The 17,853-nt window shown below is 40.5% G+C and overlaps 2 protein-coding genes across 2 annotated transcripts; both read left to right on the top strand.

Moving 5' to 3' along the window:
• Positions 1-6,353: 6,353 nt before the first annotated feature.
• LOC120433304 lies at positions 6,354-7,502 on the top strand. Its single transcript, XM_039599386.1, has 5 exons — positions 6,354-6,390; positions 6,491-6,835; positions 6,975-7,094; positions 7,176-7,210; positions 7,373-7,502. Exons 1-5 carry the CDS (start codon positions 6,354-6,356, stop codon positions 7,490-7,492), a joined length of 657 nt encoding a protein of 218 aa, XP_039455320.1. The 3' UTR covers positions 7,493-7,502.
• A 7,005-nt stretch (positions 7,503-14,507) lies between these two features.
• LOC120439331 lies at positions 14,508-15,776 on the top strand. Its single transcript, XM_039610208.1, has 5 exons — positions 14,508-14,573; positions 14,674-15,018; positions 15,158-15,277; positions 15,359-15,393; positions 15,642-15,776. Exons 1-5 carry the CDS (start codon positions 14,537-14,539, stop codon positions 15,759-15,761), a joined length of 657 nt encoding a protein of 218 aa, XP_039466142.1. The 5' UTR covers positions 14,508-14,536; the 3' UTR covers positions 15,762-15,776.
• The last annotated feature ends 2,077 nt before the right edge of the window (positions 15,777-17,853 follow it).

Here is a 17,853-nt window from a genome sequence, read left to right as displayed (position 1 = left end):
CGCCATGGTGACAAAATGGTGCACCAGCTAAACTGAAAGCCACAGCAAGATGAACATTAAGCTCTGCATTAAAACCACATGCAAATAAGCTGTGTTGCTTTCACGCAAACGCTTGATGTCTTTCTTTTTGGCTGTTTAGATCAACAGCTTTAATGCATATAACCAGAAGTAAGAGGATCTGTTGATGGTCATTTAGCTGTGGCACCCCACCATAAGCCATCATCCATTGGCCGGCCTACCCCACAGTCTGAGAAACAAGGCAGTGGGATAATGCAGCATGTCACAAATTTCATATGATCTTGGACTGCTTTCATCGACATGACTTGAATGGTTTCCACGGTCTCCAAATATCAGACATGATTCCATCATTAAATCTGCAGCAGTGAAATGATGCTGCCTTAATGTACATGAAAGAGTGATTCTAGCAGCTTTGCTGAATCTATACCACAGCAATGTTACCACAAAGGCGGGTGGGGAAGTGTGGGGTGGGAGTCCTCCCAGGTAAGGTACACCTAATAAAAAGACAAGTAAGAGTATTTGTATTTGTATGTATATGAAAGAAACTACTCATAATCTATTCAGTGGTAAATTTATATCTCCTGTATTCATTACGATTTTGCTAAACTAATTCCGATCTTTTATCTTCTGTCAAATCTGTTAATGCATTTTTTTGTCTTCTACTTATATATTACAGGAAAACTGTGCTTGGAAAAAAACATCTTGTAAAGACTTGATGACAATGTCGGCCTCAGTCTCGGTACATGCTTTAAAAATCTACAATATTACATGCTGGGACTGAGCTTCAAAGCAGTGAGATCACCATCCAAAGAAGTGGTGAAGGTGTTAACAATGCGTGTTACGAAACAGGCAAAACACACCTCATTCATTTTAGTGCTCATGCAGATGTTTGTGCTGCAACATTTTGTGGGCAAGTTATTGTATCTCAATGGCGAGACAGATAGAAGTTGTTCTTTATTGAAACTTCCTTAGTGAAGCTCAGTTATTAAGAACAGCGATGGGCTTTATTATGAGAACAACTGTACTTCTCTTCAGCCTTGGTAAGTACTGGCAATGAATCTTTCTCAAAATGATTTTCATGGTTGAGAGTAATGTTTTAATTAATAACCAGAAGCAAGACTGTATTTATGAGCTACTAAAACTGATGAGGTCTATTATTTATCTGTTTTGGTCTTAACAGCTCAGAACTGCATTTCTTTGCTGTTTGTTTCAGGCTGGATCTTCTTCTCAGATTCTCAGACTGTGGAAGTCCAGCCTGGAGAAAATGCCACACTGCTGTGCTCCAACTTTTCCAGTTTTCCTACTCACACAATCTGGTTTAGACTAGTCAACCAAACCTCGCCTATTTGTATTTCATCAATTTATAATTTTGCTCAGCCCAGTGTTCTCTGCAATGGAATTGAACGTGAAAAAATTGAATTGACATCCAACATCTCGACTATCTTCCTAAAAATCAAACAAGTGGATTTGTCTGATTCTGGGTTGTATTTCTGTGGATATTATACAAACGGACACCCAGTGATCGTCAACTCAACATATCTAAACGTTCAAGGTAAGAATGATGTAACATTTCATATGAGAGTTAACCACAGGAAACAGATGTGTATCTTACATCAATACAGTCAGATTGTAATGCAGTACTGTGAAGAGGTTGGATCACATTTGAAGAATCTTTTCAATTTTTGCACAAAATGTGTTATTCAAGTCAAATGTGGGCATGTCTCTTGTAGAAGGAGCTGATGAAACAACTAACCTGACGAGCTTAATTCTGAGCGCTGTGACTGTTGTTCTTACTAAGGTCATCATTTGCCTTGTTGTCAAAATGAGGCTTCAGGAACTCGGTCCTATCTCTTCATGTTTCATTTAAAAAGTCCACTTATGCAATTCAAAGACATAGTCAAAGACAAATTTATAAGAAAATTATCTTGTTTCTTTTTACAGAATCTAGTATCTAGTATCCATATATATATATATATATATATGGATACTAGATACTGTTATTACCTGTAGTCTGTGCACTTGTGTAGTGTGTGTTTTTGAACAGGCTAAAGGTATCTCAAGTTAAAAATGGTAAGTTGTGAATGTAATGGAAAAGATGATCATTTGACGATGTTTTCCTAAATTTAACGTCCACTGAGAAGGATACCTAAGTTACTGGGGCTACAGATTAGCACTCCTTTGTTGCATCTAGATTGGACCCTTGCAGTGGCCAGGATAAAAAAAACTTCAGCTGAAACTTATGTGACATTGGTCTTGTCAAGATTTGTTTGTCACCAAACATTTTAACTTGTTATAATGTACATGTTTTTGCTCAATATTGCCTTTTTGTCTGGTTTCTCCCAGCTATGTTTCCCTCCTGTCTCCCATTCCCTGATTGCTCCAGTGTGTATTTAATCCTGTTTTTTCCTTGCTTTGTTTTGCATCTTACCCTCTTTTTTGCTGTGTGTTTTCTTGTTGTGTTCCTGGTTGTTTTTTCTAGCTCACGTTCCTTAGTTTTTAGTTTCTTGAGTTCAGTTAAGTTTCTAGCTCATGTTTGAGGTTTTTGGTTTGTTTTGTAAAGTTAATACCTTGAAACGTGTTTCCAGCGAATAAAGCTGCATTTTGAGTTTAAGTTCATTCTCTGAGAGTCCTGCATTTGGGTCCTGCCTCTTACCTGCTACACAGCCTTTTTCATGACACATTGTTTAACTGGTACACTTAATTCATTACAAAATTGTACCTTTCATATTTTCAAAAAGGCAAAAGCCTTATCTATTATAAGAAAATGACTCTGGGCTGCATTTCTGTGGTGAGGACAGTTATGAAAAGTTTATAGTTTATGGTGCAACAACTTTAAAGGTTCAAGGTAAGATTGTTTTTATTTTTTCTCTCTGTTGATTCATTAGCAATAATGACGATATGTACTATTTGTAGTACCTGTCAAAAAAATAAGAATAGTCTTATTTATTGTTTCTATTATTTATTTTTATTAAATAATGTATTTATTTCTCTTTCTTGTAGAAAGTAGATCACAAAATCCATCCAGTATGATCCTGGGCAGTTTAACTGTTTTCCTTCTCCTGGTCATCTTCGGTCTGATTTTCAAGATCAGGAAATTTCATACAGGTATATTCTTATTTATACTTAACCTAAACATGCAAAGGTTTTGAGTGAATACCTGACACATGTGGGTTTTCTATCAAATAGCTCAAGATGATGGACCGAATCCACAACGCAGTGAGGTAATCTGTTTTAACCGTAGATTCAGATTGATTGATTTATATATTGTCCGATTCAATCATTCATCTATTAACATCCACTGGTCACCAGCAATGCTTCTTTGGGTTGTGGTAACTGAATAAATTTGTACATCTTTGGAAACTAAGAGCTACAGCGTTTCAAATGAAACATTACAGTCTTTCTGTCATCTGTTTTCTCAATAGGGCAGAATTTTGTCTAACCCTACACATCAGTCTAGTCAGATTGCCTCTGACCTAGTGGATGTTAAGAGATAAATAAATAATGTGCAAGATTAGTGACTTTGAACATTTTCATTTACAGAATGTGGACTCTGATGCCATGAACTATGCAGCACTGAGTTTCCCTCACAGAGCAAAAATCAGAAGGCCTGTACCACAGAGAGAGCTGGAGCCAAATGTTGTGTACGCTGCTACGAGATAGACTTGCAGGAGAAGCAACACAAACTCTCTCTCACACATTTTATGTTACTTGAGACAAAAACAGTGTGTCTGATGGTTGATGGGGGACGAGCTAGTGAGGACTTTGATGTATAGCTTAGATTATCTTATAGTGAAAGGGAGTGAGGCTCTGCTGCGGTGTAATAGTAACACAGATGCAGTTTACCTTATTTAGCAGGAAGAGACAGGGACTGTGGTCTGACAGTCAATGAAAATCTCATCTCATCTTTGAGGCTTATTTTACAGACATTGTTGCTGGTAAAAGTTCTGCACCATTTTACAAGCATGTGAGGCCAGACTCTGCATCGGGCTTTTTAGACTATGAATTTGGTTGTTTGGTTGCTGCATTTTCTTGTTTCGTCTTGTCACTGTGACATCTGCTACAGTCTCTTCTCTTGGCAGTTAAAGCTGTAATTAATTAACTTGAATCTTAATACAAGAATGCATGTATATAATCACACAAAATCTCATTAAAGCTGATGAAGTCATAAAAATTTGTATTTTTTTCTGGTTTGCTCACAACTTATGTGTAAAAACTGAAATGAACTACCATTCTGTGTGAACAGATATAATATCTTTATTGATGAATTCTGGCTAATCCTTTGTTAAAATGAACCACACAAAAGTAAATTAATTAAAATGTGATTACAACCTATATTAAAACCAAAAGACAGCCGTGTGGTATGTGGAGCTGTACTCACAGCTAGAGATGTTTGCCTGCGACCATATTAGCAATATATTCCAGAATCCTATGTTGTTCAGTGAGTTGAGCCCAACTATATCTAGCCAGTATCTCTTCACCTAATGTTATAGGGCAGCGTCATTTCCCACTAAAGAGATGACATTCCATTTGCCTAAAGCCAAACTTGGCAAACTGTGATTTAATGCCAGGCCTCCATCCCTGACTGCTTCCCATTCCACATGGCACTCAACCCCTAAGATACCTTGTCCAGTTTGTTGGCCCACAGTGTGGGTCCATGTCACTCTTTTCAGGTTGCATCCAAATATGTGTTTCCCTTCGAGCTCAGCATCAAAAACAGCAAAATCACATTTTCAGGTCAATGATTAAAATCACTGTCAAAGCTGCTGTTCTGCAGTAAAAGCACAGGGTTATAGCAATACTCATCCAAAAAAATGACTTATTTTACCCCAAACAAATCTTTTCCTAACCTGTTATGTAAAGCCAATGAGGTCAGAAAAACAATTCAACAGTTTCCATTGTCACTATGAAGCTGCTACTTTGTGCAGAGACAGAGGAGACTGATTTGAGTTAGACAGAAAAGCTGTTCAGAGTGTGTTTTTCATCTGTGCTAAGCACACATAGGCCAGGTCACATGATGCTGGTGGTAAATTACATTTACATTATTTCAGTGCACTCCAGATTACTGGTCACACCTAACTTCACAAACTCGCTTCACTGCTATCGGTTATAGTAAGGTGACATGTGCACAGCCTTTAGTCTGCTAAAAAAATGTTTACATTTTAAGATGTGAAATTAGCCGTCAAAACCACATCAGGGGAAAGCTTCACAATTAGATACATTTGATCTACTTAACCTCACTTGCATTATCATGGCCAAGCCAGTCATGAACTCTCAAGTCACTGTGCATTTATTGAGCTAGTATTTTAATATATCATAATATATCATTAACTTTAGCATCACTGCACAGGTAACTCCTAATAAAATACTAAGTTAACTTTTGGATATAAAGGTGGAAATATGAGAATGGGACCCAAGAGCAGACTCAATACATGAGTTGAACTATTTACAAGGTTTATTTACAAAATGTGAACTTAGACAAGAACATGGCTAGAAACTGAAACCTAAACAGGGGACCTAGATCTGAAGAAGGGCAAGGGGGGGAGAAACGCTTAAAAACAGGGAGCACACAGAGAGCGCTACAACGTAGTAGAGTGCGGTTATTTGGCAGGAAGGCAAGGGAATGACTAGCAGTGGGTGTGCTTACTTGACCATCCAGAGTGTAGTGCTGAAGGTAGGATGGAGGCTTGGCTGGAGCACTGAAAGACTTGGAGGGTCCCTACGAAGCAGGATACATGCGACAATGAAAGATGGGCACTGTGATTTTAAGTACACAGAGTGGAGGCTGACTGACTTGAAGAAGGCGGCCAAAAAGATGATTGAACTGGAGTAACGATGTCAGCATTGAGTTTTATAGTGTGGGAAAGTGGAAGTGAGATAAAGAATAGACCGGCAGCCAAACACCTGGGAGGGCAAAATGATTAATTAAAGAGCTTACTTATTAAAATTACACATAAACTTTATGTCTGCAGACAGATGTGAAGTGAACAGTCTGCACCAAAACTTGTGAACAGTAACAAAACCAGCAACTGAATAATGACTGTGATAAATATTCTAATACAACAACAAAGAATATCTAATACTGTATAAATTTACTGACGTGTCTTTTGTAAACAGCCCTTTGCAGAAACTTTACTTACATGAAAATAATATCACACTGGATTTTAATAAAACCCAGTTTTTCTTACTCAGTGTCAGTTTGCACTGGTGCTCCTAAAAGCATCGTCACTGTCAGTCTGACTAACTGTACATATAAAAGCACAGCCCGCCTCTTTATGTACAGATCACTTTTACTGAAGCACAGTTCAGTTAGTGACATTGAGGTGGTGCTTGTCACAATGATGAACATCAAACCAGTTTTACTCTGCACCTTCAGTAAGTACATCTATCACTTTTTTTTACATTTACTTCTATACAGTAATCCAGCAGAACTGAACCTTACGTACATGTCATTAATGCTCGTTGTTTGTTCCAGGTTGGATCTCTGTCTTAGCCTTCGAGTTTCACTCTGTGGAGGTTCAGCCTGGTGAAGAAGTCACGCTGCAGTGCTCCAACTTTAGCAGTTATCCTGTTCACTTATTCTGGTTCAGAAGTACCAACAGACCCAACGCTAGCAGGATCTCATCTATGGAAAGCCCTGAGAGTAAAGCAACTTTCTATGAAGGATTTCAAAATGGCAAATTCAACATGACATCCAACACCTCTCTGGTATTTCTTGAGATCAAACAAGTGGATTCATCTGACTCTGGGCTGTATTTCTGTGGCCTGCCCAGTTCTGAAAAGTTCATAGTTTATGGTGCAACAAATTTAAAGGTTCAAGGTAAGATTGTTTTTATTTTTTCTCCATTGTTTCATTAACAGCAATTAAAACGTGTACTATTTTTATTACCTGTCAAAAAACTAAGGATACTCTTATTTATTATTCCTATTATTTATTCTTATTAAATAATGTAATTTAGTTTTCTTTCTTGTAGAAGGTAGTACACAAAATCCATCCACTATGATCCTGGGCAGTTTAACTGTTTTCCTTCTACTGGTCATCATCGGTCTGATTGTCAAGATCAGGAAACTTCAAACAGGTAGTTATGTGTTTTAAATTAAACTAAACATGCAAAGGTTTTAAATGAATAACTAACAGATGTAGCTTTTCTATCAAATAGCTGAAGATGATGGACAGAATCCACAACGCAGTGAGGTAATCTGTTTTAACCGTAGATTCAGATCGATTGATGTATATATTGTCTGATTCAGTCATTCATTGATTAACATCCACCGGTCACCAGCAATCAGTCTTGGGTTGTGGTAACTGAATAAATGTTTACATTTTTAGAAACTAAAACACCTTTTTTATTTACAGAATGTGGACTCTGATGTCATGATCACTGCAGCACTGAGTTTCCCTCCCAGAGCAAAAATCAGAAGGCCTGTACCACAGAGAGAGCTGGAGACAAATGTTGTGTACGCTGCTACGAGATAGACTCACAGGAAAAGCAACACAAAAGCTCTCTCACACATTTTGTTGTTACTTGAGACAAAAATAGTGAGACTGATGGTTGATGGGGGGACGAGCTAGTGAGGACTTTGATGTATAACTTAGATTATCTTATAGTGAAAGGGAGTGAGGCTCTGCTGCACTGTAATAGTAACACAGATGCAGTTTACCTTATTTAACAGGAAGACACAGCGACTGTGGTCTGACAGTCAATGAAAATCTCATCTCATCTCTGAGGCTTATTTTACAGACATTGTTGCTGGTAAAAGTTCTGCACCATTTTACATGCATGTGAGGCCAGACTCTCCATCGGGCTTTTTAGACTAAGAATTTGGTTGTTTGGTTGCTGCACTTATTTGCTTCGTCTTGTCACTGTGACATCTGCCTGCCACAGTTACAGTCTCTACTCTTGGCAGTTAAAGCTGTAATTAATTAACTTAAATCTTAATACAAAAATTCATGTATATAATCACACATAAAATCTAATTAAAGCTGATGGAGTCATAAAAATTTGTAATTTTTTCTGGTTTGCTCACAACTTATGTGTAAAAACTGAACTGAACTACCATTCTGTATGAACAGATATAATATCTTTATTGATGAATTCTGGCTAATCCTCTGTTAAAATGAACCACACAAAAGTAAATTAATTAAAATGTGATTACAACCTATATTAAGACCAAAAGACAGCCGTGTGGTATGTGGAGCTGTAATCGGAGCCAGAGATGTTTGGCTGCAACCATAATAGCAATATGATTGCCAGGCCTCCATCCCTGACTGCTTCCCATTCCACATGGCTCTCAACCTCTAAGATACCTTGTCCAGTTTGTTGGCCGACAGAAGTATGGGTCCATGTCACTCTTTTCAGGTTGCATCCAAATATGTGTTTCCCTTCGAGCTCAGCATCAAAAACAGCAAAATCACATTTTCAGGTCAATGAGTCAGATTAAAATCACTGTCAAAGCTGCTGTTCTGCAGAAAAACCACAGGGTTATAGCAATACTCATCCAAAAAATGACTTATTTTACGCCAAACAAATCTTTTCCTAACCTGTTGTGTAAAGCCAATGAGGTCAGAAAAACAATTCAACAGTTTAAGTATATTCACGTGTGTTAGTAAAAAATAATAATAGTTAAATTAACAATTTTAAGAAAAGGGGAAGAAAGGTGATTTAAGTGACTTTGAATATGGCATGGTTGTATGTGCTAGACACACTGGTCAATGTATTTTAGTAATCTGCTTATATATAACTAAATAACCACACCTTTCAATCAAGATAGAGTCAGTCAGAGGAGAGGTAGAGCGATAAGGAGAGAGAGACAGATAGAAAGTATTGAGCCAACCAGGAATGACAGAGGGACTGTTAACTGTAGATTGATTCTACCAGGTATGTAAGTTTCTTCACCTATTTAATGTACAACCAGACATGTGGCCGTACAGTACACACACACATTAAACCAGTAATGTATTGAATTTGATTGCTTTCCTTATGAAGCTGATAATTGGTATTTTTAGGAGCAGTTGCACTTTTCCGCTTATTAGTCTAAGCATCCAATCAGCCATTGGTCAAGCAGTAATGCAAGGAATGATACGGGTTAAAAACCTTTAGTTTAGTTCACACATCAGAAAAACAAAAAATGTACTCAATGAAGACACATCACTATATTTCTTATAGTGCAATAAATGGACACATTTCAGCTATAAGTGTCATGGTCCCTGACTGTTTTTCTTCTCTCTCGCTATCTCTACTTTCTCCTCCTCGCCAGGGCGGAGCTCACTGTGGGCTTCTGTTTTTGGACAACACACCTGGAAGCAGGTACTCACCTGTGGCTCATTATGCTGCTAAAAGTCATGGGTGTCGTGCTGGGAGGGAGCGCTGTCGCCTGAGAAGGAGATGTTATAGACCATCTCTCCCTTCTTTAATCACTGGAAATGTAAGATCACTGCCCAATACGATGGATGAGCTCACATCGCTAACCTAGTCTCAGAGGGAGTACCGGCAATGTAGCATCATGATGCTAACGGAGTCCTGGCTATCACCGCTAACTCTAGACACGAGCGTGACGCTACCTGGATTCCAGCTGCTCTGGGCGGACAGGACAAGAGAGAGCGGTAAGAGAAAAGGAAGAGGACTGGCAGTGTTTGTGAACGACAGATGGTTTAACCCTGGGCACATCACTGTGAAAGAACAACTCTGCAGCAGAGACATTGAGCTGTTAGCCATTAGCATGCATGAGTACTACCTGCCCCGGGAATTCTCGCATGTTATCGCGATAACAGCGTATGCCCCCCTCGGCCAACTCAGATGCAGCCTGTGACTCTCTCCACCCTGTGGTCAGCAGACTGCCATCCCAATGTCTGAGAGCCCTTCTCCTAATATCAGGGGACTTTAATCATGTCTCACTGAATTCCACACTGCCCACCTTCACCCAGTATGTGACCTGCCCAACCAGAGACAATAAAACACTGGACTTACTGTACGCCAACGCAGAAGAGGCATACAGTTCATCACCTCTACCTCCCCTGGGCAGATCTGATCACAACCTGGTGCACCTTGTCCCTGTGTATGAGCCCTTAGTGTGCAGGGACCCACCAGACACCCGCAAAGCGCAGAGCTGGTTGGAGGAGGCTCTTAAGGATTGTTTTGAGTCTACAGTGTGGGAGGTGATCTGTGACGACCACGGAGAGGACATCGACAGCCGGCAGTACGGACTATATTAACTTCTGTGTGGATAACACCACACCCACCAGGACTGTGCGGTGTTTCTCTAACAACAAACCTTGGATTACCCCAGACATTAAAGCTGTCCTCAAGCAGAAGAAGAGGGCCTTCAAATCCAGAGACAAGGAGGAGCTGAAAAGGGTGCAGAGAGAGCTGAGAAGAATGATAAGGAATGGGAAGGACAGCTACAGGCAGAAGATGGAGAACCAGCTTCAACAAAACAACGTTGGCAAAGTCTGGAGAGGCCTCAGAACCATCTCAGGCCACAAAGGTCAGAACTCTCTGCCCGGAGGAGATGTGAGGTGGGCAAATGATCTGAGTCATTTGTTTAACAGATTTGATTCATCCATGAGGCAGTCTTCAACATCGGCTGCAGACTCACCCACCCCCACTGCTGCTGTTCCACCTCTGACACCTCAGACACTTCACACCTCCTCTACTCTCCCTGCTCACCACTCCCCACCCCCAACAACAGCATCCAACACACATTTAACACAAGGCTCCAGCCTGTCTCTCTCAACCACCCAGGTTAGGAGAGAACTGAGGAGGATTAAAGCCAGGAAGGCAGCGGGCCCAGATGGCATCAGCTAAAGGGTCTTCAGGTCCTGCGCAGACCAACTGTGTGAGGTGATGGAACACCTCTTCAACCCGAGCCTGAGGCTGGGAACCGTCCCTCAGCTCTGGAAAACCTCCTGTGTTGTACCAGTGCCAAAGATTCCATGCCCCAAGAACTCAACAGCTACAGGCCGGTGGCTCTGACATCCCACCTGATGAAGACCCTGGAGTGGCTGGTCCTGGAGCGGCTGGTCCTGGCTCGGCTTCGCCGCCTGGTGAGCTCATCCCTGGACCCACTTCAGTTTGCCTACCAGCCTGGCATTGGAGCAGATGATGCCGTCATTCACCTCCTACATTTTTCCCTCTCTCACCTGGAGACCACTGGGAGCACTGTGAGAATCATGTTCTTTGATTTCTCCAGTGCCTCTAACACCATTCTTCCCACGGTCATGAAGGACAAGCTGGAGAACTCAGGAGTGGACCATCACCTCACAACATGCATACTGGACTACCTCACCAACCGACTACAGTACTTAAGAACTCAGGGCTGTGTGTCGGACAGGGTCGTCTGCAGTACGGGGGCCCCACAGGGAACGGTTCTGGCTCCGTTCCTCTTCACCATCTACACTGCAGACTTCTCCCACAACTCCACCCAGTGCTTCCTGCAGAATCTCTCTGACAACTCCGCAATAGTTGGCCTCATCACTGATAGGGACGACAGGGAGTACAGAGAACTAACCCATGGTTTTGTGGACTGGTGCCAGCAGAACTACCTCCAGATCACCACTAGTAAAACCAAGGAGCTGGTGGTAGACTTCCACAGGCACAAACATCATCCACTGCAACCACTAAACATTCAAGGCATGGACATTGAGACTGTGGACAGCTACAGGTACCCTGGTGTTCATCTGAACAATAAACTGGACTGGACTCATAATTCAGATGCCCTCTACAGAAAAGGGCAGAGCAGGCTCTACCTGTTGCGGAGACTCCGGTCTTTTGGAGTGAAGGGCACACTCCTGAAGACCTTGTCTGACTCTGTGGTGGCCTCAGCCATCTTTTACGGTGTGGTCTGCTGGGGTAGCAGCATCTCTGCTGGGGACAGGAAGAGACTGAACAGGCTGATCCAGAGGGCCAGCTGTGTTCTAAGATGCCCTCTGGACCCAGTGGAGGTGGTGAGTGACAGGATAATGGTGGCTAAGCTGTCATCCCTGTTGGACAACATCTCCCACCCCATGCAGGAGACTCTGACAGCACTGAGCAGCTCCTTTAGTGGCAGGCTGCAGCACCCACGATGTGGGACGGAGAGATTTCGCAGGTCTTTCCTCCCCACTGCTGTCAGACTCCACAACAAAGACTTCAACTGACCAAACACACACATCCAGACATGTGCAATAACACTAATGTGCAATACTCTTTTCTAGCATCGTTGTATTATACTCAGTTGTATATAGCATTTTATTTTATTCTGTTGTATATAGTATTTTATTCTATTCTATTCTATTGTGTACAGTTGTGTAGAGTATCTTATTCTTATCCTATTCCAGTCTTTTTCTAATTTTTGCTATGTAACTTTGCACTGTCCACTTTCTGCTGTAACAAAACAAATTGTTACAGTGTGTGTGGAATTTCCCTCACCATACCCCGTGGAACCCTTGAACCCCTGAACTCCCTTCACATTCTGTATATACTCACTCTGTGTTTTTTAAATAAACCATCTTTGCACTTTTCCTCAAATCTGCGCCTGAGTCCATTCAGTCAACCATGACAATAAGCCATCTTCAGCAAAAAACAAGGCAAACAGCCAGGACAATATGAAGACCAGATGACTTCCGAGAACTAACAAACAAAAAGAACTCGAATTGCGTCACAGAACGCATCCATGAATGACCCACCCCAAAATGTAGCTCATAAAAAATAAATTTAACAAAGAATCATGGCCAAAAACTCAATATAATAATCTACAGATATGTGGCGAGGTGTAGGGAGCTTGCATCTGCAGGGAAGGCGAACGGACCTAAGCAGCATCCGCAATCATGCCTCGCCGGCTTAAAAGCTGAACTGGATCCTGCAGTGTTGTTGTTGGTATGTGTTCGGCTGGCAGCTGAAAAGTTGCAACTGTGTGTGTGGTAAAAAAGAATGCTGAAAAGCATGGAAATGTGGATGAATCTGCCGTGTGAGTATTACAGTGGCGCGTCCCCATCCTGGGTGTTATTGTACACAGTTCCAATGCGCAATGTATCCTGAAAACAGCAAAAGAGAACGTGAAAGAGACCCCAAAATAGTTTTTTGTCTTTCTATTGTGATCTTGGTCTCAGAATTCTTGCATCCTCTAATTTAGGTTTGTTTTTGTGTCGAAACAAAGAAACAAACAGGTCTGTTTAAACTGATCCAATCCAGGTTAAAACTGAACTGAGAGGAAAGGTTTACTCATGAAGTATTAAACAGGCAGATGTACATACATACTAATAAGGACTGTGTATACTGTCACTTATGGTTGATATGAGCATGGGACGTGTTATGGTCACTATGCAGCTGCTACTTTGTTCAGAGACAGTGGAGACTGAGTTGAGTCTGTTAGAAGAGCTGCTCGGAGTGTTTTTTCCCTCTGTGCTCAGCACACATAGGCCAGGTCACATGATCCTGGTGGTAAATTATCTTCACATTATTTCACTGCACTGTGCAGTACTTGGTCACAGCTAACTTCACAAACTCGCTTCACTGCTCTCAGCTATAGTAAGGTGACACATGCACAGCATTACACATGCACAGCATTTAGTCTGCTATTGTTTTTTTACATTTTAAGATGTGAAATTAGCCGTCAAAACCACATCAGGGGAAAGCTTCACAATTAGATACATTTGATCTACTAAACCTCACTTGCATTATCATGGCCAAGCCAGTCATGAACTCTCAAGTCACTGTGTATTTATAGAGCTAGTATTTTAATATGTTATAATATATCATTAACTTTAGCATCACTGCACAGGTAACGCCTAATAAAATACTAAGTTAACTTTTGGATCTAAAGGTACTATCATGAACTGGTGGAAATACGAGAATGGGACCCAAGAGCAGACTCAATACATGAGTTGAAGGTAGGATGGAGTCTTGGCGGGAGCACTGAAAGACTTGGAGGGTCCCTATGAAGCAGGTTGCAAGCAAGCAGATGAGCAGTGTGATTTCAAGTACACAGAATGGAGGTTCACTGACTTGAAGAAGGCGGCCAAAAAGATGATTGAACTGGAGTAACGATTTCAGCATTGAGTTTTAGAGTGTGGGAAAGTGGAAGTGAGATAAAGAATAGACTGGCAGCCAAACGCCGGAAAAGCAAACGAGTGATTACAGAGGTTAGTTATTGAAATTACACATAGACTTCATGTCTGTAGACAGATGTGAAGTAAACAGTCTGCACCAAAAATTATGAACAGTAACAAAACCAGCAACTGAATAATGACTGTGATAAATATTCGAATACTACAACAAAGAATATTTAATACTGTATAAATTTACTGACATGTCTCTTGTAAACAGCCTTTTGTAAAAACTTTACTTGAAAAATGGTATCAAGCTGGATTTTAATGATACCCAGTTTTTCTTACTCAGTGTCAGTTTGCACTGGTGCTCCTAAAAGCATCGTCACTGTCAGTCTGACTGACTGTACATATAAAAGCACAGCCCGCCTCTTTATGTACAGATCACTTTTACTGAAGCACAGTTTAGTTAGTGAAATAGTAGTGTTGTGTGTCACAATGGTGAACATGAAACCAGTTTTACTCTGCACCTTCAGTAAGTACATCTATCACTTTTTTTTACATTTACTTCTATACAGTAATCCAGCAGAACTGAACCTTACGTACATGTCATTAATGCTCGTTGTTTGTTCCAGGTTGGATCTCTGTCTTAGCCTTCGAGTTTCACTCTGTGGAGGTTCAGCCTGGTGAAGAAGTCACGCTGCAGTGCTCCAACTTTAGCAGTTATCCTGTTCACTTATTCTGGTTCAGAAGTACCAACAGACCCAACGCTAGCAGGATCTCATCTATGGAAAGCCCTGAGAGTAAAGCAACTTTCTATGAAGGATTTCAAAATGGCAAATTCAACATGACATCCAACACCTCTCTGGTATTTCTTGAGATCAAACAAGTGGATTCATCTGACTCTGGGCTGTATTTCTGTGGCCTGCCCAGTTCTGAAAAGTTCATAGTTTATGGTGCAACAAATTTAAAGGTTCAAGGTAAGATTGTTTTTATTTTTTCTCCATTGTTTCATTAACAGCAATTAAAACGTGTACTATTTTTATTACCTGTCAAAAAACTAAGGATACTCTTATTTATTATTCCTATTATTTATTCTTATTAAATAATGTAATTTAGTTTTCTTTCTTGTAGAAGGTAGTACACAAAATCCATCCACTATGATCCTGGGCAGTTTAACTGTTTTCCTTCTACTGGTCATCACTGGTCTGGTTGTCAAGATCAGGAAACTTCAAACAGGTAGTTATGTGTTTTAAATTAAACTAAACATGCAAAGGTTTTAAATGAATAACTAACAGATGTAGCTTTTCTATCAAATAGCTGAAGATGATGGACAGAATCCACAACGCAGTGAGGTAATCTGTTTTAACCGTAGATTCAGATCGACTGATGTATATATTGTCTGATTCAGTCATTCATTGATTAACATCCACCGGTCACCAGCAATCAGTCTTGAATTAGGCTTGAGTTATGTTGCTGAAAATGTACATTTTTTGAAACTAAAACATCCACACATCAGTCTAGACAGATTGCTTCTGACCTAATGGATGTTAAGAGATAAATAATGTGCAGGATTAGTGACTTTGAACATTTTCATTTACAGAATGTGGACTCTGATGCCATGAACTATGCAGCACTGAGTTTCCCTCACAGAGCAAAAGTCAGAAGGCCTGTACCACAGAGAGAGCTGGACCCAAATGTTGTGTACGCTGCTACGAGATAGACTCACAGGAAAAGCAACAGAAAAGCTCTCTCACACATTTTGTTGTTACTTGATAAAAATAGTGTGACTGATGGTTGATGGGGGACGAGCTAGTGAGGACTTTGATGTATAGCTTAGATTGTCTTATAGTGAAAGTGAGTGAGGCTCTGCTGTACTGTAATAGTAACACAAATGTAGTTTGCCTTGTTTAACAGGAAGAGACAGCAACTGTGGTCTGACAGTCAATGAAAATCTCATTTCATCTCTGAGGCTTATTTTACAGACATTGTTGCTGGTAAAAGTCCTGCAGCTTTTTACAAGCATGTGAGGCCAGACTCTGCAGCAACCAAACATCCAAATTCATAATCTAAAAAGCCGATGCAAAGTCTTGCCACTGTGACATCCAGCTGCCACAGCTACAGTCTCTTCTCTGGGCAGTTAAAGCTCTAATTAAATGAACTTGAATCTAATACAAAAATGCATGTATGGAATCACACATAAAATCTCATTAAAACTGAAGCAACAGACTTGCAGGTTGTAATAAAATAGAAGTCACCAAAATGTGTTTGAGTTTTTTTCTGGTTTGTTCACAACTTATGTGTAAAAACCGAACTGAACTACCATTCTGTATGAACAGATATAATATCTTTACTGATGAATTGTGGCTAATCCTCTTGCTCTTGTAAACTCCATGTAGAGAACCTCACTGTTATTTTTTTAATAGCTTCTGAAAACTGGAATTTTCAGAATAACCTTGCCATCAAAGCTAGCCTCTTTGCCATGAAAGCCTTTTTCAATTTTCAAATTCCATTCCACATGACACTCAATACGATATCGTGTCCAGCTTGTTGGCCCACATAAGTGTGGGCCCATGTCACTCTTTTCAGGCTGCATCCAGATATGTGTTTGCCTTTGAGCTCAGCATCAAAAACAGGAAAGCAGCATTCCAAGTACAGTGATTAAAATCACTGTCAAAGCTGCTGTTCTGCAGCAAAAGCACAAGGTTATAGCAATACTGATCCAAGAAAGGACTTTTTTTTACCCCAAGCAAATCTTTTCCTAACCTGTTATGTAAAGCCAATGAGCTCAGAAAAACAGTTCAACAGTTTGTGGATGAAGGAACATGAAAGCAAGCATGGTTAAGAGCAATATGAATTGCTTAGTATGAGTACAGCCTTAATGTTTGCTAAAGAGGCACAAAAGTGGCTTAAGAGTGTCAAACTTAGTCCTGCGGGTGTGGTGCCTGTTATCGGACCCGGAGTTAGCAACATCCCCCAAGAACCCGAAGAGTAGAGTCCTGGCCCCTAGCCCTGCCAGTGTAGCAGAAATGATGACGGATGATGATGGCAGCAGCAGCCGTTCTTCTCTGCGTGAGTAGCTTAATGTTGTTCGTGTGTAATTTACGTTGAATAGGCTAACCACGTTATTAAATTAATGCACGTAAGGTGAACTAGCAAACACTGTCATAGTTACATGTGGCTGTCTTCTTGTTTGATAAAAGTGATACCATATATGCCATATAGCTGCAGAAAAGGCTAACATTGTTATCTTTTTACAAAAAAAACCAACTAAACGAGAGGTTTTAGGACAAAGTTTGTGTTTTCCATTGTTTGAGCACCGGTTCCAACCAAAGGAGGTATGTTGTATCAACAGAAAAGGGTAACTTGGTTATCATTTTGCAGAAAAAGAGAGACTGCTAAAAATTAAAACATAAGAGGTTTTTGGACAAAGTTTGTGTTCTCCATTCTTTAAGCACCGTTTGAGCACCGTTTAAGCACCGGCACCATTTCAAAAGTACCGGTTTGGCACCGGTATCGGATAAAACCTAAACGATACCCATCCCTAGAGGTGGCAGGGTAGACACCTGGATAACAGACGCAGTTATCACAGGTCGAGTGCCCTCACCAAGTGAACTCTGCATTGCCTGCTGGGTAATACTAACAGGTTTAGATATTAGGACTTTTTAAACAAAGACCTGATCCAGACTTCCTGTATTGGGGTGCTGGTTCACAGATCGGCACTCTTAAACAGAGAGTTGGCAGAGCAGGTGAAATATGTCATTTCACTGACATCAAACAGAGTCAATGCTAGAACTGTCTGAAACAAAATATAA

This window comes from Oreochromis aureus, linkage group 3 (assembly GCF_013358895.1).
Source record: "Oreochromis aureus strain Israel breed Guangdong linkage group 3, ZZ_aureus, whole genome shotgun sequence".
Taxonomy (NCBI): domain Eukaryota; kingdom Metazoa; phylum Chordata; class Actinopteri; order Cichliformes; family Cichlidae; genus Oreochromis; species Oreochromis aureus.
This window is presented reverse-complemented; position numbering and strand designations above follow the sequence as displayed.

What these genes read in the sequence shown, in the direction of transcription:
- LOC120433304 (XM_039599386.1), top strand. Translation starts at nt 6,354, where the DNA reads ATGATGAACATCAAACCAGTTTTACTCTGCACCTTCA. An exon ending in AGTTTTACTCTGCACCTTCA is followed by an intron (nt 6,391 to 6,490) that starts GTAAGTACATCT and finishes TGTTTGTTCCAG; the next exon opens with GTTGGATCTCTGTCTTAGCC. An exon ending in GATCAGGAAACTTCAAACAG is followed by an intron (nt 7,095 to 7,175) that starts GTAGTTATGTGT and finishes TCTATCAAATAG; the next exon opens with CTGAAGATGATGGACAGAAT.
- LOC120439331 (XM_039610208.1), top strand. Translation starts at nt 14,537, where the DNA reads ATGGTGAACATGAAACCAGTTTTACTCTGCACCTTCA. An exon ending in GATCAGGAAACTTCAAACAG is followed by an intron (nt 15,278 to 15,358) that starts GTAGTTATGTGT and finishes TCTATCAAATAG; the next exon opens with CTGAAGATGATGGACAGAAT. An exon ending in AGAATCCACAACGCAGTGAG is followed by an intron (nt 15,394 to 15,641) that starts GTAATCTGTTTT and finishes TTTCATTTACAG; the next exon opens with AATGTGGACTCTGATGCCAT.